Source organism: Crinia signifera, chromosome 2 (genome assembly GCF_055691185.1).
Source record: "Crinia signifera chromosome 2, ASM5569118v1, whole genome shotgun sequence".
Taxonomy (NCBI): domain Eukaryota; kingdom Metazoa; phylum Chordata; class Amphibia; order Anura; family Myobatrachidae; genus Crinia; species Crinia signifera.
The window spans coordinates 366,743,806-366,770,928 of NC_139218.1; the positions used below are offsets into that span (position 1 = coordinate 366,743,806).

General features: G+C 45.9%; 1 protein-coding gene across 1 annotated transcript in view; it reads left to right on the plus strand.

Moving 5' to 3' along the window:
- Positions 1-220: 220 nt before the first annotated feature.
- DDX10 (DEAD-box helicase 10) overlaps positions 221-27,123 on the plus strand; it is a 207,419-nt gene continuing 180,516 nt past the window's right edge. The window contains exons 1-10 of the mRNA XM_083169988.1: positions 221-596; positions 2,850-2,910; positions 5,173-5,303; positions 7,388-7,546; positions 7,756-7,876; positions 8,978-9,167; positions 13,666-13,792; positions 15,937-16,099; positions 17,088-17,172; positions 25,404-25,505. Coding sequence (XP_083026114.1) covers positions 396-596; positions 2,850-2,910; positions 5,173-5,303; positions 7,388-7,546; positions 7,756-7,876; positions 8,978-9,167; positions 13,666-13,792; positions 15,937-16,099; positions 17,088-17,172; positions 25,404-25,505 — 1,340 coding nt within the window. The 5' untranslated portion in view covers positions 221-395. The remainder of the gene's footprint in view (positions 597-2,849; positions 2,911-5,172; positions 5,304-7,387; positions 7,547-7,755; positions 7,877-8,977; positions 9,168-13,665; positions 13,793-15,936; positions 16,100-17,087; positions 17,173-25,403; positions 25,506-27,123) is intronic.

Consider the following 27,123-nt stretch of genomic DNA (forward strand, 5'->3'; position numbering starts at 1 on the left):
TCAGCCTCGTCTAGTCACACAACATTCTATTCCTGAATTCTACAACATGCAACTTTCCATTCCAAAGTTTTTGCATCACACGACTTTCTAGCCATTCAAATCATTTCTCAATGGTTATTACGCATTCTGTTTAGCAGTAACAGAGGCCAATCCATCGCTTTGCTCCTCCCCATGGGCGTGAAAGATCATTTCTCCAACTTGGATCTAGCAGCTACCCTCTGTTCAGGACTCTGAGTGACGTCAGCAGTGCGCGACTCGCACATGTGCACTCGTTGTGTCACGGAAGTCAGTGATCATCACATACAGTGATAGTGAGGGGTAGTAGCAGCAGTCAGTGATCGGCGCAGGCTGTGTGTCCCCGTCAGGCAGTGACCGGCAGAAGAAGGTTTGTGATCATGGTGGGGGAGCCCAGCAGGGGCAGGAAGAAGTCCTCTCTGATAAATGACAGGAATGACCCGGTGAAGAACTTCGAGCGGTGGAAGAAGAATTACACGAAGAAGGCGGAGAAGTGTAAGAGCCGGAGGAAGGAGAACAAGAAGCCGGAGTGGCAGATAGAGAGGGAGACTATCGACCGCCTGGTGCAGCGCTACAGCGAGGTGCGGAGCTTCCTGTGTACATTATGTGTGACAGCCAAGGGTTACCATCATCATCATCACCACTGTGATATATACTGTATATAGTGCTGCCTGCAGGTGACATGTTGTGGGATCACAGTCATTCTCTGTAACGGGTTATTATTGTTTCTGTTGATACATTGTGTCCCTTCTGGTGTACAAGGCTGTGATTCACTCTGGGCTTCGCTCTGGGCAGCACATCATATGCTGTATATGGTGCTTTCTCTGGGCAGCGCATTGTATGCTTTATATGTGGCTGGCTCTCTCTGGGCAGCGCATTGTATGCTTTATATGTAGCTGACTCTCTCTGGGCAGCGCATTGTTTGTATGCTGTATATGGCGCTGGCTCTTTCTGGGCAGCGCATTGTTCATATGCTGTGTATGGCGCTGGCTCTCTCTGGGCAGCGCATCGTATGCTGTATATGGCGCTGGCTCTCTCTGGGCAGCGCAACGTATGCTGTATATGGCGCTGGCTCTCTCTGGGCAGCGCATTGTTTGTATGCTGTATATGGCGCTGGCTCTCTCTGGGCAGCGCATTGTTCGTATGCTGTATATGGCGCTGGCTCTCTCTGGGCAGCGCATTGTTCGTATGCTGTATATGGCGCTGGCTCTCTCTGGGCAGCGCATTGTTCGTATGCTGTATATGGCGCTGGCTCTCTCTGGGCAGCGCATTGTTCGTATGCTGTATATGGCGCTGGCTCTCTCTGGGCAGCGCATTGTTCGTATGCTGTATATGGCGCTGGCTCTCTGGGCAGCGCATTGTTCGTATGCTGTATATGGCGCTGGCTCTCTCTGGGCAACGCATTGTATACTGTATGGGGTGCTGGCTCACGCTGGGCAGCGCATCGTATGCTGTATATGGCGCTGTCTCACTCTGGGCAGTGCGTCATATGCTGTATGTGGTGCTGGCTCACTGGGCAGCGCATTGTATGCTGTATAGGGCGCTGGATGTCTCTGTACAGTGCATCGTATGCTGTATGTGGTGCTGGCTCACTCTGGGCAGCGCGTTGTATGCTGTATGTCTGTATGCTGGATGTCTCTGTACAGTGCATCGTATGCTGTATGTGGTGCTGGCTCACTCTGGGCTGCGCTTCGTATGCTGTATGTGGTGCTGGCTCACTCTGGGCAGTGCATTGTATGTGGTACTGGATCACTCTGGGCAGTGTATCGTTCGTATGCGGTATATGGTGCTGGCTCACTCTGGGCAGTGCATCCTTCGTAGGCTATATATGGTGCTGGCTCACTCTGGGCAGAGCATCGTATACCACAGGTGGCGCTGGCCTCCTCTGTGCATCACATCGTATACCTTGCAGTGTAATGTGTATACTGTATGAAGTGCAGGTTGCCTGGGACCTGTTGTGGACCACTAGTCCTTGTACAGCCACACTCATTCTGTATTGTGTGTTATTTTGGTGATATATTTGGTTTCCATATTAATGCTCCTAATATGATGCAGCTGCTCGCCCTGTTCCTGGTGATGTACTGTAATATAGTGCTGGCTGCAGCCGGTGATGTGTGAGATCACTAGCGGAGGATGCCTTTATGCTGCCTCCTTTGCTTAATGTCAACCGAATTCTATTAACAAAATCACAGTAAAATGTGTTTATTTTATAACACTGTGCTCTCTTTATTACAACATCAGTTCTGTAATGCACAGGGCACTTGTATTTCTATCAGGCATTGTATGGGTCAGCTATACTCACTGTGCCAGCAAATCAGTGCTGGGTGGTGTTATATCTCCCCTCAGGCTGGTACGCTGCATGATTAAGACTTGATTTAATGTATTTTGCCCCAAAACCACATATAAAAGTTTGGTGTTACCTGAAGCAGGAGCCTGGGATGCATTGTTTATCCTACGCTACACCAGGACGACAAGGGTCCGATCCCATCAATCTAGATCCAGTTCCAACCAATTAGATGTAGATTTTATGTTGATTGGGCCCTTTTCTGTCCTGTCCCGATCGGATGCGCGGGTCGGTCGTTATTCAGATCCTACCTGCAAGCAGGTAGGATCTGAAAACTACCATACACCCGGGTGCGGGTCGCAATCGAATCGGAACCCGCTCACGATGCACATCGTGAGCGGGTCATCCTGGTGTGTACTGGGCATTACCAACATGGCCAAACATGATATTAATATGGGGCCTTTTGTTGTCAGGAATCTTGTGTCCTATACAAACGTCTGTGTGAGATCTATACATTCACTTTTACCTAAACTACATTCATGTCTTCCAGATCAATCCCAGTGAGATTTCCAGATTCTCAGACTTCCCATTATCAAAAAAGACAGTGAGAGGTGGGTACAGTGTTCTTTTTTTATCATAATTATTGTGTTGTTTCATCAACAATGTTCTAAAATTATAGTTTTTATCTATATGTAACCAACATCCAAATTAAGCAGCAAATCCAGAACTGTAGTGCCACTGCTGATCTGCATCGCTAGGTACAAAGTGGAGCGATTCCTGCGCTAGTTATCTGTATCAGTGGTGTCGCGGGAGAACCATGCAGCGCATACACATCACTGACCCCAGCTCCGTACATGCAGCCGCTGACTATATTGCCAGATGGGATCAGAATTTGATTGATCTCATCTTCAATGGAACTCGCATGTTAGGAAATAAACCTAAAAGCACTGAACAGCGCTAAATCACGCATCACATGTGATAACAGAGCTCTCCATTCTACAATACATTCACAGAAGGGGATAACCAGCAGCAATCTTCGGTCATGGCCCTAATTAGTGTAAATATCGCTATTATGGGAAAGCGTTTCAGAGGAGAATGGAAATCTTGGTTTTCTGTTTCACTTTTTTTTTTTTTTTTTATTAATTATAATGCATTAAGAGGACAGCTTAATGAGGAGTGCGGTCATCTTACCTCATTTCTGGCTCTTCAGATACTGCAGCCAATCAGAAGTGTCCAACAGGAAGTGTTCGGATGCATGACGCTGTTAGGCAAATGCATGGAAGTCTGTTGTGATTGTATGGAGCTTTAGATATTCTTTCTTCTGTGGTACTGACTGAGGTTAGGTGCGGAGGAGGGGGTGTAGGATGCATCTGTTGTGAGCTGTCAATATTTGATGGGCAGTTGGTTGGGCTGGTGCAGTGTGAGGCACAGTACGGAGGAATGCTCTATTTGCAGGGGTTGCGCCGCCTCTCATCTCCGACTGGTGTGTGAGACTACAGTGCCCATGGTTAAATCGGGTGTGGATCATTAGATTGATTAATGGAAGGTTGACGCAGCCCAAGTTGAAAGGGTGGTAATGGTCAACTTGGGATTTTCATGCCCCCCCCTCCCATGGACTCCGACATAGTGCCCCGCGTCCTCTTGCATGACTTTATATGCTCGCCATGCTTCAGACTCGGCACACTATTAAATACTCCCTCCGTGCTCTAGTGGATAGTAGGACATGCTTGCACGTGTCTGTTCAAAACAATCATGAAAAACCCTTGTCATCCTTTTGACTGACGACCTTTTGCATGTGTCAACTGAAGGCCTGTCGAAATTCTGCAGTCGACCCAATGCATGTCAACGTAGTGACCATATACTTGTTAAATCAACTGCAGCATGGACACGGTCATTCGTCTACACCAGTGGTATCAAACTCGTGGCCCTCCAGCTGTTGCAGAACTACACGTCCCAGCATGCCCTGCCACAGTTTAAGCAATCCATTATATTAAATCTGTGGCAGGGTACACTGGGAAGTGTAGTTCCACAACAGCTGGATGTCCATGAGTTTGACACCACTGGTCTACACTGTGTATGTGCAATGGTGATCATGGATAACAATTACTTTAGATTGCAATAACAAAATGAGTTTACACGAAAAACTCTTAGTTGTGAGTATGGCAACCCACAGATCAAAGATCAGGGGTGACAACTTGAGTAACGTAAGAGATTGTTTTGATCTGTTGCCTTACTGTGTATATATAACTATACAATTACAGGGGCTCTATTATAATATATATTATATATATTTTACAGGTGTTCCATATAATTCCAGGAGTACCGCTATGTGTGTCATATAAAGAATTATATGGAACACATAGTGGCACTCCTGGAATTATACACAATTCACAGATCTTTCTAGTGCAGGGGTAGCCAACTCCAGTCCTCGAGAGCTACCAACAGTTCACATTTTCCAGGTCTCCTCACAGAATCACAAGTGATGTAATTAGCCCCACCTGTGGCTCTTTTCAAATGTGTCCGTCAGTAATGAGTGCACCTGTGAGGTGAGCTGGAAAACGTGAACTGTCGGTAGCTCTCGAGGACTGGAGTTGGCTACCCCTGTTCTAGTGTGTGGGCACCTTTTAAGTATCTTTGATCCTCATAAAAGGCACACATTTGCCAGCATGAGTGGGGGAGCTTGGTGGAGTGATTTCATAGCTGTATGTGAAATCTCTATAAATACAGCCCAAAATGTCACCATTTGTATTGGGCAGTTATATGCATGGTAAAATCTCTACACGTGAAATGATGGATGCAGTTGTCCTTTAATGGAATGACATGCTGCATCTGTGTCTAAGTGCGTGTGACAGCTCATACATCTTCCCTTGCAGGCTTGGTGGAAGGTCAGTACCGGATACCCACAGAGATACAGAAGCAAACCATAGGCTTAGCCTTACAAGGGAAGGATGTTCTGGGAGCTGCGAAAACCGGATCCGGCAAAACTCTGGCGTTTGTTCTTCCGGTAAGTCTCCATTATGGTTCCTTCGTCTCTGCACCAACATTTTTTGCATAATAATATTTTAGTTTATAGAACGTAGGGACAAAGGGACAAATTTTCCTAAACTTTTGAAAAATTCTTAGAATTTATATATTTAATTAATTTGGGGCTGCATTTCATTTAACTTGAATTAAATGATTTGGTACTCTTTACCTAGAACGGCGCCCATCGCGGTGATCGCGACATCGCGGGCAGCACATAAACGGCCGCGACGCGATGCCCGCGATCACCGCGATTTTCCCATAGGGAACAATGTTAAAAAGTCAGATTGATCGCGATTTTGCATTTAATGCCTCAATGCCCGCGATTTTACCATAGGAATCAATGTTAAATGGGCTACAGAGCCCAAATAGGCTCAATTAACCCTTAAATGTCACCCCAATTTTTTTACGCCACCCCACGATCCACGCCAACCCGAAGCGTGGCGAGCGCAGCGAGCCCGCGAGGGGCGGCGGTACGCGTCCTCCGACCTTTTCATGCCCTACTATCCACGTCGGCGTGGAGTTGAGAATAGAATAGTGTGGCGAGCGCAGCGAGCCCCGCGAGGGGACGCGGATACCTTCACAGTTATACGCGTCCCCTCGCGGACTTCACAGGTGTCCGTGGCGACGCGGACACCTGTGAAGCCCGCGAAGGGACGCGTTTACCTGTGAAGGTATCCGCGTCCCCTCGCGGGGCTCGCTGCGCTCGCCACGCTTCGGGCTCGGTGGCTCGCTGCGCTCGCCACACTATTCTATTCTCAACTCCACGCCGACGTGGATAGTAGGGCATGAAAAGGTCGGAGGACGCGTACCGCCGCCCCTCGCGGGCTCGCTGCGCTCGCCACGCTTCGGGTTGGCGTGGATCGTGGGGTGGCGTACAAAAATTGGGGGGACATTTAAGGGTTAATTGGGGCTATTTGGGCTCTGTAGCCCATTTAACATTGATTCCTATGGGAAAATCGCGGGCATTGAGGCATTTTACAGTAAAATCGCGGTCAATCAGGCTTTTTAACATTGTTCCCTATGGGAAAATCGCGGTAATCGCGGGTACCCGATTTTGATGTACCCGCGATTTACCCGCGATGCCCGCGATTACCGCGATTTTTTACCCCCGACGCCCGCGATTCTGATCGCGGGCGCCGTTCTAGGTAAAGAGTACCAATGATTTTTACATGTATATGATTGCAGCAATCTTGCTGCCATATTACAGTTCTCAACTGTCATCATTTCTATTACATTGTTGTGGTGATAGATCTACAGTGTCTAGAACAGTGGTTCTCAACCTCGGTTCTAAGGACCCCCCCAACAGTGCACATGTTTCAGGTCTCCACGTAGAATCACAGGTGAAATAATTAGCTCCACCTGTGAATAATCTGTGCACCTGCCTGGTGACCTGGAAAATGTGCACTGTTGGGGGACCGAGGTTGAGAACCACTGGTCTAGATAGACCGTCAATAGATTGTTGCAGATTAGTTGTTACACTAATTGGGGGTCCTTGTCGACACTGACACTTTAAAGTGAAAAACTTATGTCCACCTTAAATATCTCCTCACAACCTCTAGTCATTTTAGATGGTAGAACGGGGGTCGATAAACAATTAATCTTAGTTGCAATTTGCCACCCTGCCGCGCTCCGAATAAAAGGCCAGAGAGTTGATTGATTATTGAGGTAACTCCAACTCCACGCCATCCATATTCTTACCTTAATTCTAGCACACAGGTTAATTTACTGAAGTGCGGATTTACAAAAGTGGAGATTGTATCGAAAGCAACTGAACAAATTCTAGTGAGGATGATCGAACATGTGAAAGATTAACGTTGGTAGAAATTAGGCAGCATGGACGGTGTAATGGTTAGCATTGCTGCCTCACAGCGCTGAGGTCATGGGTTCGATTCCCACCATGGCCCTAACTGTGCGGAGTTTGTGTATTCTCCCCGTACTTGCGTGGGTTTCCTATTCTATAGACCCGCATCTTAGTAAGTTTACCACCAGCTCCTTATCATACCAGCTGATTAGCCCTAATCTGGTATATATGGTTTCTCTGAAACATCCCGTTGTTTCTTGTAGGCTTTGGAATGCTTATACCGCCAGCAGTGGTCAGCAGACGATGGTCTTGGAGTCCTGATCATCTCTCCCACCAGAGAACTGGCCTACCAGACCTTTGAGGTTCTCCGGAAGGTGGGACGGAACCACGAGTTCTCAGCAGGACTCGTTATTGGAGGAAAGGTTTGTGCTATTCCCATTTGTTAAATGATCAAGACAAATAAATAGCTGAGCGCCCTCTGCCTTGCGGGTTCCTAAAAAATATGTTGTGTACATCCTTCATATCTGGTTCAGTCATTTTGTTCTGCATAATAAAACCTTTTTTTTTTTTTTCAGCTCCGTTGTGTGTTTTCTGTTTCTTCTGACTTTTTTTTTTTTTCTCTCCTTTTTAGGACTTGAAGCAGGAATCTGCCCGCATTCATCGCACGAATATACTTATCTGCACCCCTGGGCGTCTCTTGCAACACATGGATGAAACATCCCTTTTTCATGCCAGTAATCTCCAGATGCTAGGTAAGTAAGGGGCTGTTTCCAACTTGAAACTTATGAAATTAGGCAACGTGCGTTTTCTCCCTCAGCCCTGAGGGACACTGGAGGCAGACCACAGGGTATAGGTGTGCTGGAGGAGGATGGACACTAAAGGGTTAATTTTATGGCAGCCCAGGCTGCTCCTCCCCTATACTCCGCCTCCTGTGCAGGCCACGCTGCTGTTTTGTCGGTCTATGATAAAGAGCGATTGGCCTAGCACCAAATAGACTATTGCACGGTGGATTTGGGAACCACCTAGAATTTGGCAACAAAAAAGAACAGAATGCAAGAAGAAAGAAGGGTGTGTCCTTTTGTCGGTGCACCTCAGACAAACAAACAATAAAATATAACCTTTATTCCTTTTAAAAGGCTGCGAAAATTTCTAAAAACAACATTAATGGACAAACATGGTTGGGTAACACATTAAAACAAAGGTGGCAGGCAGGAGTTGCTCTAAATTTTCTTATTATAGATGTGTTGTGATTGCACAGTGTGTGGCTGCCCAGGTCTGTGCGGTAGATTGTAATCTTGATGAGATCCAATCTCTTCCTGCTAACAGATCCTCTTACTGGGTGCCTTCAGAGACTGGGTTATGTAACATCAAATGTCTCTATGTCACAAAAACTCACAATGATACATTGTATAAGGTTATAATTATTAGTCACGGACACTGCAACTATGGATGGTAGGGTGCAGATTGCTATGTATTAGGTACACAATCTGGGTTCACTGTAAGTGGTACCTCAAAATAAGGGGTGTGCCTCTGCATAAATGTCAGATTAACCTCAACCCCGAGGTTAGCCCAGTTACAGGCTGTCTCAGCAATGTATTGTGTCAGAGGCACGGGGTCTGTCTGTGAGAGCGCGTTTGGGAGTTTGAGCCCTTATAAGGGCTTCAGTGAAATGGCACTGCTGGAACACATAATCAAAATACAATATATGAAAAATAAAGAAAAGAGCAACACAGCTGCCTGCTCACCGCTAGCCTGGCCAAAGCCTGTTTAGCAACCTCACAAAAATACATATTCAATAACAGCGGCCATATAATTCTTTACTGTCCCTTTAAGATGTTCATGTTTCTTTTCAGTGCTGGATGAAGCTGACCGGATCCTGGACATGGGCTTTGCAGACACCATAAATGCCATCGTGGAGAACCTGCCTCAGAAGCGCCAGACGCTCCTCTTCTCTGCGACCCAGACAAAGTCTGTGAAAGATCTCGCGCGCCTGAGCTTGAAAGACCCAGAGTACGTGTGGGTGCACGAGAAGGCGAAATTCAGGTATTTTTCATTGCGGACTCTACTCAATTTAAGCATCCATATGCATCGGACATTATACATATCTGTATAATGGTGCGGTAACCTACCATGTACTGAGCGTAACAGTACTTAGGGCCTGATTCAGACGTGTTCACTAAGCTGTGTATGTTTGCAGCCTGGTAAACGCCACCTGGCCGAACGCCCCCCCCAACGCAAATCCCCCCTCTAACAGGCATCCCTTCGTATGCAGCCGATGGTCGCACATCTAGACTGACTTTTATTCCGGAGGCAGATCGCTGAAAAGGGGGCAGGAGCCCACGCCTGCATGTGCGTTTTATGGGCGTCCCCTTCCCCCTCCTCACAGTGTGAACACCTCGGCGAGTGTGGTACAGAACCCCCCCAATCTAACAAACTCTTCTGAATCCGACCCTTATTCATTCTAGCGCACTGTAGTGTGTGATAGAAGCATCAGAGTAGAAAGTGAAACTCCCTGCGGGGAAGAGGAACTGCACGGGTTGCCACAGGTGCAGAGTGCTAGAATGATCACTTATATCCCTTTCGCATTGCAACAATAAACCGGGTCTTCTTAAATTTCCCGGGACCAGCAACCTGGGATTCTAACCCGGGTTAAAAGAATTGTTAATACCAGGTGGCACCCGGATTGCTGTGCATTGTGAATGGGTAACCCGGGTCGAGCCACCCGGGTCCCATGCACACTACAGAGGAGGCGGTGTCGGCTCCAAGCGCACACAATAATATTTTTTTTTAGAATATCCCTTTTAAATCTACAAGGGGTCATAAAGGGTTTATATGCCTCTGTTATAACAGTGGTCTATTCCAGTCTTTTGTTGCTAGAAATTAATCTAAATAGCTTTTGCATAAGATTTGTTTCCCACTTTGTGTCTGGTTGGGGAACCCTTGCCTCTCTGCTGAGCATGGACTGAGTTGGGAATTGCTGGCTGCTTACATTTACACCAACCCAGCTGTACCCTTATTAAGGGGTATTCTAAATGGGCCGCATAAACTAAAGAAAATGTATGTATGAAATGGAATTGGTATTGAGGCAAATGGCATGCGTATACTACATGGAGTAAACAATTTTGGAAGGGTATATACTTCAGATTTAATAATTACTGCTCCATCCTAAAATGTTGCACGTTTTTATGTGTTATGGATTATTAAGTGTTTTGTGCAAATTGGGTCCTGTTTGTACAGTAGTTTGGATATGTTCAACTATGAGATGAAGTATAAAAGTCTTAGGGGGGTATGCTCGTTCTGCCGAGAACAGCCGGGAAGTGACGAGCTGCCGGCTGCAACTCGTCACTTCCCGGCCGCAACTCGCGGCCACGCCCCCTTTTCGTCCCGCTGCAGGCGGGACATTGAATCCCGCCTGCATGTTCTCGGTCGAGCTGACCGAGAACGGGACTGGGTCACGGCGGGCGAGCAAGCTTGCCTGCCGTGACCTGAAGATTGAATACCCCCCTAAATCTTTGTTGTTTATGGAGCAAATGGGGTCGTAATGCGCCTTAAACTGGGTACACACTTGTCCTGTCCTAGACAGATTAGACTGTTTATGCAATGCTACTGTAAACCTGCTCACAGACTGCATCCTCTCCATGCCTACACTGTCAGCCCCTTCACATGTCCACAGGGCTTACGGCGCAATCTTAATCTGGCTTCACCCGCGGAAAGGGAGTATGGCCGTCACCTCCGCAGGGCTTCCAAATGTATTCCGTCTTCCTCTTCGCTCCTAAATCGTCTGACTGGCAGTCGCTGCCTCACACTAGTTAACATTAGCGAGCACAAAAGGGTCGGTCAATGACATGGCGAGCCATGGTTGGCTCACTGCGGCCATCTTGAATTTTTAAAATGGTGCCTCTGTTCCTTTTTTTTTTTTTGTAATTTAAACTGCCTCCTTTGTTCAGGCTGCCCATTGCAGAACTCTGGAGGTAAAGGGTCCTGTCCCAACGCCATGCCCCCATTGTGATGAGTCCCGCAGCAGTGGCGAATGGTGCTAGGATGCTGCACCGTCAGGGACGGAGATCGGGTGCCAGCACTAAGCAGCCTACACACTACAAAATTGGTCTGCTGGCGGATGGTCGGATCTCCAGGTTTTGAAGAACATTTAAAAACCCTAAAGTGCTGACAATCAACCTATAACGGGCATACAGTCCGGTCGGCAAATGGGTTCAGCTGGGAGTCTGATCTCACCAGGGTTAGCCACGTGGGGTTTGGATCATTAGGTCTTCAACAAGAAGGTCAACAAGCATTTGGTCGATACCATTAGGTCGACATGAGTCTAGGTCAACCGGTCATTAGGTTGACACAAGTATTAGGTCAACATAGTCAAGGTCAACATTGGGTTTTTCACCGTTTTTTTGACCCAAAATGTTGAAACAGTTGACATGGACATTGAAACGTAGCACTACGTCCCCTCGCATGGCTTGTCGCTCTTGCCATACTTTGGGCACGGTGACCTGTCAACCTAGACCCATGTCGACCTACGATACGGTCATTTGGTCTACAACAACTAGGTTGACAAGCATTGGGTCGACAGGGGTCTAGGTCAGCATGGGTCTACAGTAGGTCGACATGGATCTAGGTCGACACAAGCATTAGGTCGACATGGGGTTTTATGAGCTGACATGTGCCAATTCATGCCCTACCATCCACTAGGGCGTGGTGGGAGAATAAAATAGTGTGCCGAGCCCTTTCAATTTGTGTCCATGTCGACATTCGGGTAAAAAAACACTGAAAAGCCCCACCTTACCCATGCCGACTTAATGACCCATGCCGTCCTTGCCCCATGTCGACCCAGTGCTTGTCGACCTAGTTGTTGTAGACCAAATGATCCACGCCCGTCGAACTAGACCCATGTCAACCTAGTGTTCCTTCTAGGAACTAGGGCGGGCAGGGCGCCGCTGCACGGGGGGCAGCGTAAGGGGGGCGGACTGGGCCCGCCGACGTCCCTGTATTGGGCGGTCCACAACCACATGTGTGTACCCTAAGGAGGGTAATGCGCACACAACATATATTCATTCATAGATCGGTTTCATTTTATCGAATACCTCTTGTAATTTGGCAGATCGAAACTGACTGGTGCTTTACCTCTCTTTCAAGGTTTGATACATCTCCTGGTACTTGTTTCCTAGCATGGCGCCCACTAAGCTAATAGCTTAGTGGGCTATTCTGCATAGTAAAATCGCATCGTGTAGTGTGTATAATGCTGTGCGATGCGATGTCTATGGCACCAAATGCGATGCGATATTTCATTATACAAGCACCCATGCCATGAGATGCGATGGGTGCTTACTATATGACATGTGATGCAATGAGATGGGATTTGTGCATAGTATTACATGTGATGGGTGCTTACAATTGTAAGTACCTCTGGCATTGTTTTGCGTTACTCCCAGTATCCATGCCACCCCGAAGCGTGGTGAGGGGTGGCGGAACGCGTTCTCCGACCTTTTCATACCGGGCCCCACTATCCACCTTGACGTGGAGCTGATTTTATATAGTGTGGCAAGCCACTGAGCCCGAAGCGTGGCAAGGGGACACGGAATACATGTATTAATCCTCGCTGCGCTCACCACGCTTCGCCACACTATATAAAATCAACTCGGGGTGGCATTGATAGTGGTGGTGTTCTATGAACTGGGGGCGGGATTCACAGGGAGCGGGAACGGGAGTGGTAATGAAATCGCATCGCATGTCACTATAATGCGGCATGCGATGCGATTTTATTACGGTACTGTAGCTAGGAAACAAGTACCCATCTCCCCCTTAATCTGAATAGGACGATACCATTGCAGTTGACTTGCATGAGATTTCTGAGGACTGTTGCAGATTTATATTTGGTTAGTGAAAGTTTTGGACCAGTTAAACACTTCCGTGAGCTTCCTAGCAGCCAGTGATTCGCAGTCGGCCGTGATTTATGGGATTTGCATTATGTGGCACTTTCATTAATGCGGTCATATTTTAACTTAAAGGAAAGTGCAGCTGTCTGGTCGCTCCCTTCTGCTGGTGTTATCTTGTCGTACACAGCCCGAGATGGAGCACTCCGCAGCTCGGGATGGAGCACTTAATTGACAGGCTAATCTGAAGTGTTTTAATAAATTAAATACTGCGGTGATTAATTAAAATGAGCAATTATGCCCTCCATCCAGCAATTACCAGGCATTGAGCTGGAACCAGTGGGTATGTTACGGATTCCTGCTAGAAAATAATGAATTGTGTGCTTGCAGCCTGGAGGAGATAAGGATTCTCTTAGAACTGAGGGCGGCGAGTTTGGTGGCACTACAATTCCCAGCATGGACTGTGAGACTGTAGTTGGTATGCAGCTTAATTTTAAAACATGGATTCCTGTATATTAAATAATAATAAAAAAAAAATCTTATTTCCAAAGATGATTCTAGATGTTTGCGGTACTTTTCTGCCTTACTGAGAGAACCGTGACTATCTGTATATGATCATTATGTATGTTGCCCATATTTATTCTATTATCCCTCTATTATAGCACCCCCGCTACTCTGGAACAGAACTATGTGGTTTGTGATCTGCACCAAAAAATCAACCTCCTGTTTTCATTTGTAAGGAACCACCTGAAAAAGAAGTGCATCGTGTTCTTCTCCAGCTGTAAAGAGGTAATTGGGACTGGTCTGAGATGTGGTGGGAATAAAGTTATAGAGCATCTTATACTCTATGGGCACATTTCATGCAATAAGTATATAGCAGTAGACTATGGGATGTATTCAATGATTTTTGCGAGCTGTGACAGCGAGCAGTGCTGACTGCTCACTTGTCACAGCTCACAAGATCAGTTTTCAACTGATCCCCTGAACACGCCGTTTTTGTAGCGAGGGGGAAGCAGCGTGTACAGCCGCTAAAAAAGTGCGGCGCGCGACTAAATGCAGCCAGCTCCTTGCTTTAGCTGCGACATATACAGCCCTATGTTGCGACTTTCAGACATTGTTAAGGTCTGTGCACACTGCATGATAGGAGGATATCGATGGTGCCAGAAAAAACAAACGACTCAACCAAAAGGTTAGAATAGTTAAGCATGTTGTACACTAGATTATTTTGGGTACTTATATGTTAGTTGGGCGCCCACTAAGCTATTTGCTTAGTTTTGGTTGTGCTCGCTTAGTTTTGGTTGGTTGTGCTGGCAGTTCATTCTGATGGAGCAACAGAAGAAGAGGCGCTTAGGTCTATAGTTCCTGCAGGGAAACTTTTTTTCCTTATGTGGGTGGTTCTTCTCTAAGAAGTTTACATACGCACACATGCTCTGAGGTGATGGTTTCTCAAGAATAAAATATAAGTGCTAGTGTCTAGTGTTGCTACATGAGAATTCCAATCTAAACTATGTAGAGGTGAGAGAGAACGATGGGCGTACCCCTACTAACGGTAGGTTAGGATGTCTTCAAGCTTGTAAAGGTTTCTTTTTTTAATCAGGAGAAGGCATCCAGTCCTCAAATATGGGGTTCCGCCAGTGGAGATAGTACTCCCAATGTGATGAAGTGCAAAAAATGGAGAAAAACAGTATCCAATGTGTAAATAAATGTAAAAATAAAACCTGTGAAGTGAAATTCGTGATCTAAGGTGAATACTGAAATCCACAGCGTTCCTCACTCACCAAATAAGGTGTAGTGAAAAACACATCATGGCATCACTAAAACAAGTGTAACAATGTTGGGCGTACCCCAACTCACAGGCTACAGAAGTGGTATGTTCATATAGCAGTTTCTTTTTGGGATCCTTAAGGATTCATTTAGGGCTTCTTCCATAATAATGTCGTAGTTGATATAAAAAGATAAATAAAATATTCATTGTGTAGAAATGTCTTTTATATGTGAAGTTTTTAGTATAAACAGGGGGCATCCAGTGTGCATACCTTACTTAGTAAGTAAGGGTAGAGAAAATTTGATGTGTAAAGGTTTCTTTTTGAGATCAAACACCAGGGAAGACCAAGGAGAGGGGGTGGCGTACCTGACTCAACCCTAATAGAGCATAAAACGTGCCCGTAGAGGTTTCTTTTATGTGTAGACCATAATGTACAGATCCCACCTTTTAATATACAGCCTAATATCAGGAGGCATACCCCACTCACCGGGAAATGGAAGGTTTCCACAAGTGTAGAGGTTTCTTTACAAGTCTCCCTTCATCACCCGGGCATATTCATAAAATTGTTGTTATTATAGCGAGTATAAATTAGTAAAAAGTTTTTAATGAAGATGAGTATAACAAAATTGCTATCCAATTGGGGAGAGTTCACAGGAAAACATAATATATAGTTCTTATGAAATCCTCCAAAGATGGTGGAAAGTAAACAACAATAAAATGAAGCTAAAAAAAATACATACATTAAAAAGTCCAGAAGAGGTCCTAGAATGGTTTGGCTTTTCACACCCCTGATGCACAATCGGCGCGTTTCGGTCCATAGACTTTTTTCAAGATGTCAAGAAGGTTATTCTGATGATCTTGTCAGTAAATCATCCAGTGTGTACACACTACCTACGTGTATACCGCAAATGATGCACAATATATTGTTTGGTTATTTGTAAGGTGGTGCATTCATCCGTAAAATTCAGGGACTAGGAGGTGATAGGGACTGCACCTCCTTAATATAAAAGGCATCATAACAAAATACCCCCTACATTATATTAATTTGTAAAGTTCCACCTCTTTCTCCCTTAAGTGATGAGCCAAATGTTGTAACTCAGAACCAGACCAATTTGTAAACTGTTAACCCAGCCTGGACTATGTGTAAAACTGTCGTTTCCTCCTCTAGGTTCAGTACTTGTTCCGAGCATTCTGCAGGCTGCGGCCTGGTACTCCCGTATTGGCTCTGCATGGCAAACAGCAGCAGATGAAGCGGATGGAGGTGTATAATGATTTTGTGAGGAAAAAGGCTGCTGTTCTCTTTGCCACAGACATTGCAGCTCGTGGGCTAGGTATGTTAACCTGATATGAAGCCAGTACGCCTGGGTGGACTGCATTCTGTGCTCTATCTGTAGACTCTTAATTCAGAATTGATCACTGATTCTAGTATGCAGAACAAACACACACAACTGTGTGTGTTTGTGTGCGCATACGCATAACACAGAGGGTGAGATGTACTAGGTCTTGAAAAGTGATAAAATTGAGAGTGATAAACCCCCAGCCAATCTTCTAACTGTTATTTTTCAAACACAGCCTGTGACATGGCAGGTAGGAGCTGATTGGCTGGTGGTTTATCACTCTCAATTTCTCACTTTTCAAGCTTAGTACATCTGGCCCAGAGAGGGCAACATTGACATTTATATATTGCCAGAGATATGGGGGTAGGATGTTTAGTTCATCTATTTCTCCAGCCTCGGCACCTAGAGAGACCATTGTTTGAAAGATGGGCATTACCTCCCTCTTTTAAAACCCAAATCTACCCTATAATAACTCAAATAAAAACAAGTGGTCCCTCATTTAATGCAGTAGGTTGCCTAGTTTATAAGATTGTATACCTTGTTGGGCAACCAGAAGCCTGAAATTGAATCTGCAATAATTTAAGTACATCTCTAAGCATGCACCATGTATGGGAGAACAGAGCTCAGAGTGGTGTTGCAAAGCCTCTCTGCTTACTGCATCTTGTGGCTGTGGTTGCGATGACACTGTACAAATTTGTAGAATTATGAATCACAGAAACAACACAAGGGAAAAAAGTGTTTTACCGCTTCACAGTGTTCCTAATTTATCCAAAATTCCCATCCATAAGCGTTATCTTCTTAGTCTCTCTCTCTCTCTTTTTTTTTTTTTTTTTTTTGTAACGTGGAAGGAAAGGGCAGCACAAATAGGAAGCATACGCAAGCACTTGGAGAACATACAAACTCCACACAGATGGTGCCCTGATTAAAATGATCAGAGAAACTGTTAAAACATTTCACTGTAGTTTTTATGTTTTACCCCCAGATTTCCCAGCAGTCAGCTGGGTGCTGCAACTGGACTGTCCAGAAGATGCCAACACTTATATCCACCGTGTTGGGAGAACAGCCAGGTATGTGTCAAATCTGTCGCCGTGATATTGCTGATTTTTTGCTTGTGATTCTCCACAACTTGCATCTAATTGAATCCACCCCCTATGTCTACACAGTATAGTTCCTCTCTATGGTCAGGCACATATAAGGGTAATGTGTTCCCGGCTAATCAGACAGGCCGTTATATCATGTCACCTGTGATTATATCATGTCACGTGATACTGTGATATGATTGCTCGATGTGCCATGCCATGCAATCCGCAGCATGTTATCATACACAATATTTCCTGATTGACCATTCAGCACGGCAAGCAAGAAGATACCATTTATGATCTGCTGAAATACATAATCAGTCGCACACACTGTTCTGTTTGGCCAAAAACTGCATAGAGTGCTGAGATCTTCGTGATCTGTACCCGGCCTAAAGGCCCATACACATTAGTCGATTTTGAGCTGAAAGCAGCTCACTTGTTGCCGTTTAAGCTGCTTTCAGCTCAAAACCGCCCAGTGTGTATGGCTAGGTGATGAGCACCGATGCATGCTCCTGCATCATCATCGGCTGATGCCGTTGATCTTCCTGTTTGTCAGGACGAGCGACTTTCTATGGTCTCCTACTATGGAAAGTTGTTCACCCCCATGAAAATCTCTATGGGGTGTATTCAATGATTTTTGCGAGCTCTGACAGTGAGCAGTTCTGACTGCTCGCTGTCACAGCTCGCAGGGTCAGTATTCAACTGACCCCCTGCACACGCCATTTCCCCCTCAGTAGGTTTTTGTAGCGATGGCGAAACGGCGTGTGTGGCCACTAAAACAGCAAGGCTTGTGGCTAAACGCAGCGGGCTCCCTGCATTGGCCATCAGCATTGCTGTTTGGGGGAATCCTCACAATCCTGTGACAGCGAGGATTCCCCAGGAACGTAGAATAGGGTGAGCGACCGGCGCAGGGGTTAAACGGCAAGGATCGCTTGCTTTCGGCAATGGGGGGGGGCATTAATTTATAGGCATGACAGGGGCATATACAATGAGAAATGGGCCATATTGGCCCATTTCCCATTGTTAGCTATGTAAAATGTGCTTAATCGCGTCCATCGCATCTTGTGCCATTATGAACGCGATTACAATGTTAAAAATATTTTAACATTGAGCCCTATGGCAAAATCGGGTCCATCGCGTCGGCTCGATGGACCCGATTTTGCCTTTGCCGGCAAAATGGACCTGATTTCAAAGGAAATCGGGTCCATCGCGTTAATCGTGTACCTTAAGTTAAGGTACACGATTACTCCCGATTGTGGCCGTGCTAGGAAACCAGTACCAAAATGCCTATATAATAACAGAAGCTGATTAGCTGGTACTTTCAGTCTTCACTTCATAACTCTCAAAGACTTAAGTACATCTGCCCCTGATACATTTCAGGTCTGGTTTGTTTGTGTTGTTCGGAACACGTGGCTCCATATGAGAGGTCACAAGAAACCAGGGGGCTTATTGTGCCTTATAACCTGTGCAGGAAAAAGGCACTGATGATCCCATTTAAAAAACAAAAAAAACCTGCTAAACCAACTTTCCCGCTGTACTCCATGTGGCTAGACACATTAAAGATGGCGCTGGGGGGAAGCTCAGCTCCTCCCTAGGTGCTGGGCACGCCCCCATCAATGATGCCAATGATAGGGACACGCCCCCATCAGTGACAGAGGGGCTAGAACAGTGAAAGCTAACCTTGATACTCCAGCTGTTGTTAAACTACACATCCCAGCATGCCCTGCTACAGTTTTACTATTTGGCCATGCTAAAACTGACACAGGGCATGCTGGGATGTGTAGTTCAACAACAGCTGGAGTGTCAAGGTTAGCCATCACTGGGCTAGAACGTCCACATTCGTGACACCGGCCAGGCCACGCCTCTTTCTGTGTGCCCACCAATGACCTGCCCGCATCGGATTCTAGTGGGGACACTATATTTGATGTACTTGATATACTGTATTTTGAGTATTAGACTCTGCTGGGTGAAAGTTAAAAGACTGGAACATCATTTTAACAGTTGCTGGTTATATTTTCCATTTGTTACTGAAGCATTGAGGTGTATATAGTGAGGCGCTGAAGGGTAACTACAGCCTGATTTAGGCACTTCTCCCCACCCTATGAGCATTACAGCCTTATCACCATTGTTAGCACATTATATGTGAGCTGGATTACATTTTAATAGCTGCTGCTAATGGAGACTGCTGAGACTTCACTGAAAGTTTCATGGACCAAGAGAGTATTTAATTGTCCCACATAAAACCCCTAATTAATGATCAGCATTAATTAGCGCTCGGAATTATCTACTGTCATTATAACCATTGGGTAAGTCTGCCTCAGTGTCCGTATGTGGGGAATGCAGCCGGGTTCCGTCACTGGGCTGCCTACATAATGTATCAATGTGCCGCTCCTGCCGTTACTTATGCTTCCCGTCAGATTTCATTTACGCCGGACGCTTCCACCATGGCGCTAGCGGAATTGGATTTCTGGAAGAGAAATGGCTTTATTTAGCAGATGGAAGCAGCGCTGGTGACGGACAGGATGCAGTCACTGCTCAGCTGCTTCCTAATCTGAATGTGTTTTCTGCATTGGGAATTTTCAGTTCTTTCACGCCTCGCTTTTTAGAATAAACTCAATCGACAACCAGGGTTAGATCCCACGGGTCCTATGGCCATCTTTCATGGGAATTGTGCGTCAGTGTTTTTGTAAAAATATTTAAGTTGTGCATATGGAAGGGAAGCCAACAATCTCTTAGGAATCCTGGCATCATAATACTGTAGGAGTGAGAGCAAAGGAAAAAAAATATCTTTCGTATCGGTAAAACCATGGTGCATTGCAATATAAACAGCAGGTCATCTGTCCATTGGCTGTGATATGCTGTGATATTCAATTTAAAAGTACATTAAGAATGCTGATCTTTCCTATGTGATTACATTTATTATTGGGGTGTATTCCATGGATTCCGACAGTTGGAACACCGTCCATTTCTGACGTCAATTCGACCATCAATATTCAATTCTCTGTCAGAAACATTCCGACAGTCGGTACGCTGTAGATTGACGAAAACTGATGTGGATTCAACAATCCAGCGCCCGTTTTCCACAAATCAAATCGGCATGCCTTTAATGGTCGAAACGGCCGCATCAATGTAATGCTGCTGTGTTACTTTATTTGTACTGATTAAGATGAAGCTCTGTGCCCAGTAATCCAGATGGAGGCTGAGACTGTGCGATTGTTGGTTAACAGCTGATTTCAAATCCCTCATTGTATATTCAATTGTTTTTATCCCGGCTTTTGTGTCGCCAGAGGCAGCAACAGCTAAAGTTGTTCATTACACGAAGAAGGATGTGTTTGTTTAATGTCTAGTGGAAAAGTGCTGCTGTCATCAGTTTCATGTTGAGCTGTTCGCTTTAACTCCCGAGTGATGTCTCTTTACGGTGCGTGGTGCTTTACCGCCTACAGTGCGCAGTGCCATACCTCCCCCACGTGTCATGGCACGCGCATGGTGCCTTACCTCCTCCCCCAATCTGAGCCTACTCACCTTTAGTGTGAGTACATCTGTGAATCAGGAGGCGGGGTTTATATGTTTGGGGCTTTCCCCGTTCTGATTGGACATACGGCATTTAAAGAGATCTGAAGTCTTCATTTTCCAGGAGGGAAGCTTTCACTGGTTTCAAACCATCCTTTTCTAGGAAGCATTATTGAGAAAGTGGTTGCAACTCAATTAGAAACCCACCTGTCAAACCATGATATATATGATCCATTCCAGACACGATTCAGGAGAAGACATCGCACGGACACACATCTGGCATTTGTACAGAATGATCTTCTAATGGCAATAGACAGAGGTGACTGTTCAACCTCAAGGTCATACACATTGGGCGACTATGCCCAGTGTGTATGGACAGCGATGATGTGTGGGGAAAGCAGCTCAGTGCATACCCTGCCCGGCGCCGACGGAGGGGGGGAGAACGGCGTTGCATAGCGCAGCGCTATGCAAAGCAGCTCATCTGCTGGTATAACCATCTGCTGGTATAACCAGCAGATGAATGGCTTTCCCGGCGATGTTGCGGGACCACGCAGCAGCGCTCATCGCCGGGTCATACACACTGAGTGGCTTTGAGCTGAAAGCCACTCAAACCTGCTTTTTTTTAGCGATTTTCAGCTCAGTCGCCCAGTGTGAATGGGCCTTTGGTCCTTCTGGGTCTCTCAGCAGCATTTGACACCATGGACCATGGGATTCTAATTGAGCGCCTGAAGAATTTCTGTGGACTGGATTTAGCTGGTTGAAATCTTTTCTCACCAGCAGGTGTATTCAGCATCAGTGCCACTGCCATGTGGTGTCCCATATGGTTCTATACTATCTCCCATACTTTTTGCAGTATACATGCTGCCACTGGGTGAAATCCTCAGCATTGCCAGGTTTTTCGCTGTTCTGCAGATGACACACAACTGTACCTGTCCTTTTCTCCCAGTACTGAGAACCCAATAAAAACCCTAAATGGATGTCTAGCTGGGCTCCAAGGGTAGATGAGGGTCTATTAGCTGCGGCTGAACCCTGATAAAACAGAGGCCCTTAAGATAAGTCACAAAATCCCCCCTTATGTATGCGGATGGCTTGTCATTAGCTGGTAAGATAAATGTTCTCTGCCTGGAATCTGTGGTCAGCCAATGTCGCCAGGCTGTGTGTTTTGGGTGCTGACTAGATCTCCAATCAACAGTCATGCGGTCTTTACAGTCAAAATCCCACCATGTTTAGCCATACCGATGGCAATTTGATCCCGATGCGCGGCATCGGAATCGAAAGTAGAAATAGATGGTGCAGCACAGTCTATGTCTGTCTCGGAACTAGGGCAATGCTCCCCCCCCACCCTTCAGCCTCTGCCTGGATTCATCAGTATTGTGACATCTGGGATCCTGATTACATCCTTGGTACAGTTAGTGATAACTATATCTACTTTGGGTAATTGTATTTCTCTCTTTCATGATCACGCATTGTGGCATCTAGAACCTTAATTGACATATGCTTAAATTATCTTATACACTCTCCCTGAAGAAGACCCTAGTGGTCGATACGCGTTGGAGCTACATTCAGCCCATCTATAACCGCATTACCCACCACCTTAAGTCTCCTCCCGGCTGGGAGTAGAGCCTGCAGGAGAGACTGTGACGCCGGGCGCTTGATTCTCGCGATAACAGCACCAGGAAGTCGCGGTCTTCACACATCCCTGTGGAGCCCGGCTGATTCGTGCAGCGCTTGCACGATCAAGCTGCGGCTTGGATCCATTTAAACGCAGAGGGACAGACGGAGGACCAGCAGAAGAACCAGCGGGAAGCACAGGTGAGAGGTGTACTGCGGAGGGGACGGGACGCCAGCCCCCCGCACCACCAGTCTGTGCCTACCCACACCTGCCCACCCCTCCAGCCACTCGTAGACATTGGACTTTAACACACTGCTCCGTGACCCCAGCAGTGTGTCTCTGCCAATATACACCCAGAGACTATCTGGCTTTTTGCACACCCCCATCCATGTTTGCCACGTGACTTTGCCCACCTAGAACCAGTACTGAGCCTGGTAACCTGGCATACCCGTTCCCACCCTGCCCAAGCCCCTCTGAACAATTTTGTATGTATGCACCTACTAGTATTTGACTGGATACGTGCAATAAACCATACCCATTGTTTGCAGCACACACCTGTCTCATCTCATCTGTCATAATTTGCAGCACATTAGCACAATACCATCTAGAGACTATTGTTAGCGCAGGTCCCCTCATCCCTTTTTTTAATTATCTTAGAACTGACTAAAGGTGCCCACACACTAGAACAATTTTTTGGTCGATCTTCGATAAATCGGCCAATATATCGTCTGAAGTTTTCTGATAATCTGAAGAAAATCGGCCGATTTCGGTCCGATGCGCGCTCCCGTGGATCTCTTGCTGAATCTTCTGATCTTACGTGCTGCATGAAAGATCAGAAGATTTAACAAAAGATCCATAGGAACGCACACGGGATCTTAAGAAAAATCTTTTGGTGAAGATGTGCGCTGGCCTGAAATCTTTTGTCCAGGACAAGCAAAAGATTTGAAGGCTAATTTATGCGCACATCTTATGATTGCAGATCTTTCTAGTGTTTGGGCACCTTAACACCAGAGGAAATATGGAAGGATTGATGTTCCCTTTACCCCTTTTTGTCTCTGTTACCCAGACTTCTCTCGTTACTGCTTTATTCCCAATTGTTAAGCGCAACGGAATATGCTGGCACTACATATAAATAACTTAATAATAAATGTGCCAGAACAGGCTTTTATTTTATGTCTGCAGTACTTTCACCTTGTTTATTCCTGTAAAGTCAAGCTGGCCTTCTTTCCTTTCCTATAATCTGGCCACTGGGGGGCAGTGTTCCATCGTACTCTCTGAGTTTTTTACCATGGCTGTTCAGACAGGGCCCATTCATTGATAAATGCAACTGTATAATGAAATGAATGAATTCTGGCCAATTGACTTATGGTTAGTGGGGTATTCCGGTTAATGGCTGGGGATTCGGATGCACTTTCCCGTTCATGCCATGAGATGTTCAATCCAATGTAAAAATAAATCTTGAAACTTTAAAAAACAACTAAATAATCCTTTTTTTCATATGAATGGCAGAAATTTTAGCTTAATGCAGGCATGTCCAAACTATGGCCCTCCAGCTGTTGTGAAACTACAGGTCCCATCATGCCTTGTCACAGTTTTGCTATTAGGGTGAACTAAAACTATGGCAAGGCATGCTGGGATGTGTAGTTTCACAACAGCTGCAGGGCCCTAGTTTGGACATGCCTGGCCACAGCAAAAGAATGGGCCAACGAATCGGCCCTGGCATTTGTGCAAGCGTGCGACCTTTGTCATGCATGCACTGCGTCTCCGGGCTTAGAGGGGAATAGTGGCGTGTGATGCCCCCCATCTCTCCTGGACCTCAGAGGCGCACAGAGACATGGTTTTTGGGGACGTTCCCACATCCCTCCCGCGGCCGGCAGTGTCCCGACTCCCAACTGCGGCCCCCCCCCCCCCCACAATCTGCCAGAATAGACATGCGCACAGCATCTATTCGCGGCTGAAAACAGGGATGTGGCTTAATTTGCATAAGCCACACCCTCATTTACATAAGCCACACCCCTTTTAGGACGGCTTCGGTGCGCGAGTGTCCCTATTCTACTGTCGATAAAGTTGAGAGGTATGCAGAGAGCGTCCGAACCTGCTGCAAGTCCAGAGGCTCGCTCTGTGCGCCGAACAGGAGGCGGAGCCTCTACTTTACACAAAGAAGTCGGCCCCTCTGGCATTTGCCAGATAACCAGTTCGGCCCTCTCTGTAGTCCTTATGCAACTGTATTCTGTAAACTTGAAGACAGGAAGGGTCGGAATTTACTAAGATGGGAGTTCTATTTCACATGAGAAGTTTCTATGGGCAACCAATCAGAATCTACTACTTATTTATTTAGCACCTTCTAGAAGATAAAAGTTAGTGTCTGATTGGTTGTCCAAAACAACATCCCATCTGAACTAAACTCCCATTTCCTCCGCAGTCTGATGTGCACAGAACAGAAGTGCCTGCTCTCCGCGCACCAAGACTCGGATCACATTATTATGTTTTGATGACTTTAGTACTTTATCTTGTGTACACTGCCTTTCATTTTTTATGATGGGTAAGCACTCAGCGTGTAAACGTGGCGTATTGTAGTGTTGATGGATGTAATTGTCCCCAGGAAATTCCTAAACTGAAATCTTATTTTTGTCGGTTCAGCATCTCAGTTTTTATTGCTGCTGATTGCTTCTGTACCGCGCGTCCTGGGCAAATCTCTCCGCAACACCATGTACAGTCTGGAAAGTTTAGTGCCGCGGTTTAGAACACCCCGCCCCCCCCCACCCCACCTCCCTCCCACAATTTTTTTATTTTATTTTTTATTTTCTTGAAAACCCGTTTAATGTAATTACACGGGACTTCTGGAAGCCTTGGTCCAGGGTGAAAATGAAAAAGTCAGAAATAGGATTTGTGAGGTTGAGATAAAACCAATATTAAATACAAATCTAATTCCCCGCTTACATTTGACTTTGAATTGAAAGTGCGACTTGTACCTTCCCCGCTGCTGCCAGGGTTACTCTACGCGGCCATTACTCATTTCTCTGACAGTGCGTGCACTTTTCATATATTTATTCTTCTCTTGTTACCGAGTGTCCTTGCTGGTTTTGTCTTCTGTCAGGTATAAGGAGGGAGGGGAAGCTCTGCTGGTCCTGCTGCCGTCTGAAGCGAAGGGGATGGTGCGACAGCTGGAAGAGAAGAAGGTGCCAATTAACCAAATCAAGTAAGTTTTTAATCTCTCTTGTGATCGGTGATAGTTCCCCTGTACAGGTTTCGGTGGATGAAGCAATTAGGCATTTTTTGGGTTCTTTTTGGAGTTTTTATTTTTGTGCCAATGGGAGGTTTGCGGACATAAACCCCAGCTACATTGCAGCATGTATCGGAATCACCTGGCAATGCATCATAGATACAAGATGAGATGCAACATGCCCATATTAAATCCTTATATACCCCCTGTTAATGAGTAAAATCAAATCATTTTTACCATGACATTGGTCATTTTTTAGTAATCAGGGCCATAAAGCTTGGACACTGCAGGAGCGATGTGCTGCCCCCATGTGGAGTAATACGGTACTTCTAAACACGCCTCTGCTCACTGTTGCAGGACCTTAAAAACAGGAAGTCTACTGTGCGCAGGAAAATATCTCCCCTTTGACCACCTAGCCTTAAACTTGTACATGGATGTTTGTGACATGAGTAGCACTTTCACATTATAGCGGTCACCTAAGGCTCCTCCACGGCCTGGATTATGGTCTGATTTGGACCAGGTCAGCTAGGTGTCTTCCATCTTCTCAGCAGGCTATTCAACCACACGTACTGGCTGACAAACAGGGGTTTCTTGTCTGGTAGCTAACATCCTCGATTTTAATATTCCACTTTATTATTGTGCTTCAGGCTAGTTTTACATATATATCGAGCAGCATTTATGTTTGACCTATATAAGCTGAGCTACCAAGTAGGACAGTAGTTTTAGTCGATAATACTCAGTGGGCCAATCGCAAGCCTCCCTCTCTCTTGATTACAATTTGTTTGGTCCTTCCACTCATCGTCCCTGTCAGTAAGTACGCCGATGTTTTTAACGGGCTTCAGTTTACATGGAAGGTGCGATTTAGATAAATGTCCTCCTATAGACAGGCGGGATGCTCTAAAGCAAAAATACGGATAAAACCCAGTTATCGGGTTTTTACCATATTTTTGTATGCTCTAAAGCCCCTCGTCGGGGTAGCGATGTGGAGGGAATCGCCAGCTTTTGCTGTGGATACCCTATAGAATCCTATGGGCTTCTCTACGCAGCACTGTGTGTGGGATCAGTCATGGATCTCGCCAAACATGCCCCGCGGCCTGCCCATGCTCAGAAGTCCAGTAACAGCGTCGCATTGTAAAGGACAGCTCTGCGTTACTAATCGTATATAATCTTGCATATGCCATTAGTATGAATGCGGTGGGCGGCGGATGTTAGAACATCCTTCCCTTTGAGTTTTGAGGAAATTAGGGGGTTGACGCAACAACCGGTGTAAAGAGTGAGGCGGACCAGTGGAGTAGTTGCCCATAGCAACCAATCAGCTTAGAGGTAGCTTTAATCAAGTACATACAATAAAATGATAAGTAGAAGCAGATTCGTTGGTTTGAGAAACTTTTCCACTCTTTATAACGCTTGATACATCAAACCGTCACCCTGCGAAATTCTATCATACTTATAGAATGCAAAATAGGTAATTAACATGGAAAGTATTTCTACTTCTTTATAGGAAACTAGTTACTAGTATTATTTTTTTTTTGTGCCAATGGGAGGTTTACGGACATAAACCCCAGCTACATTGCAGCACGTATCGGAATCGCCT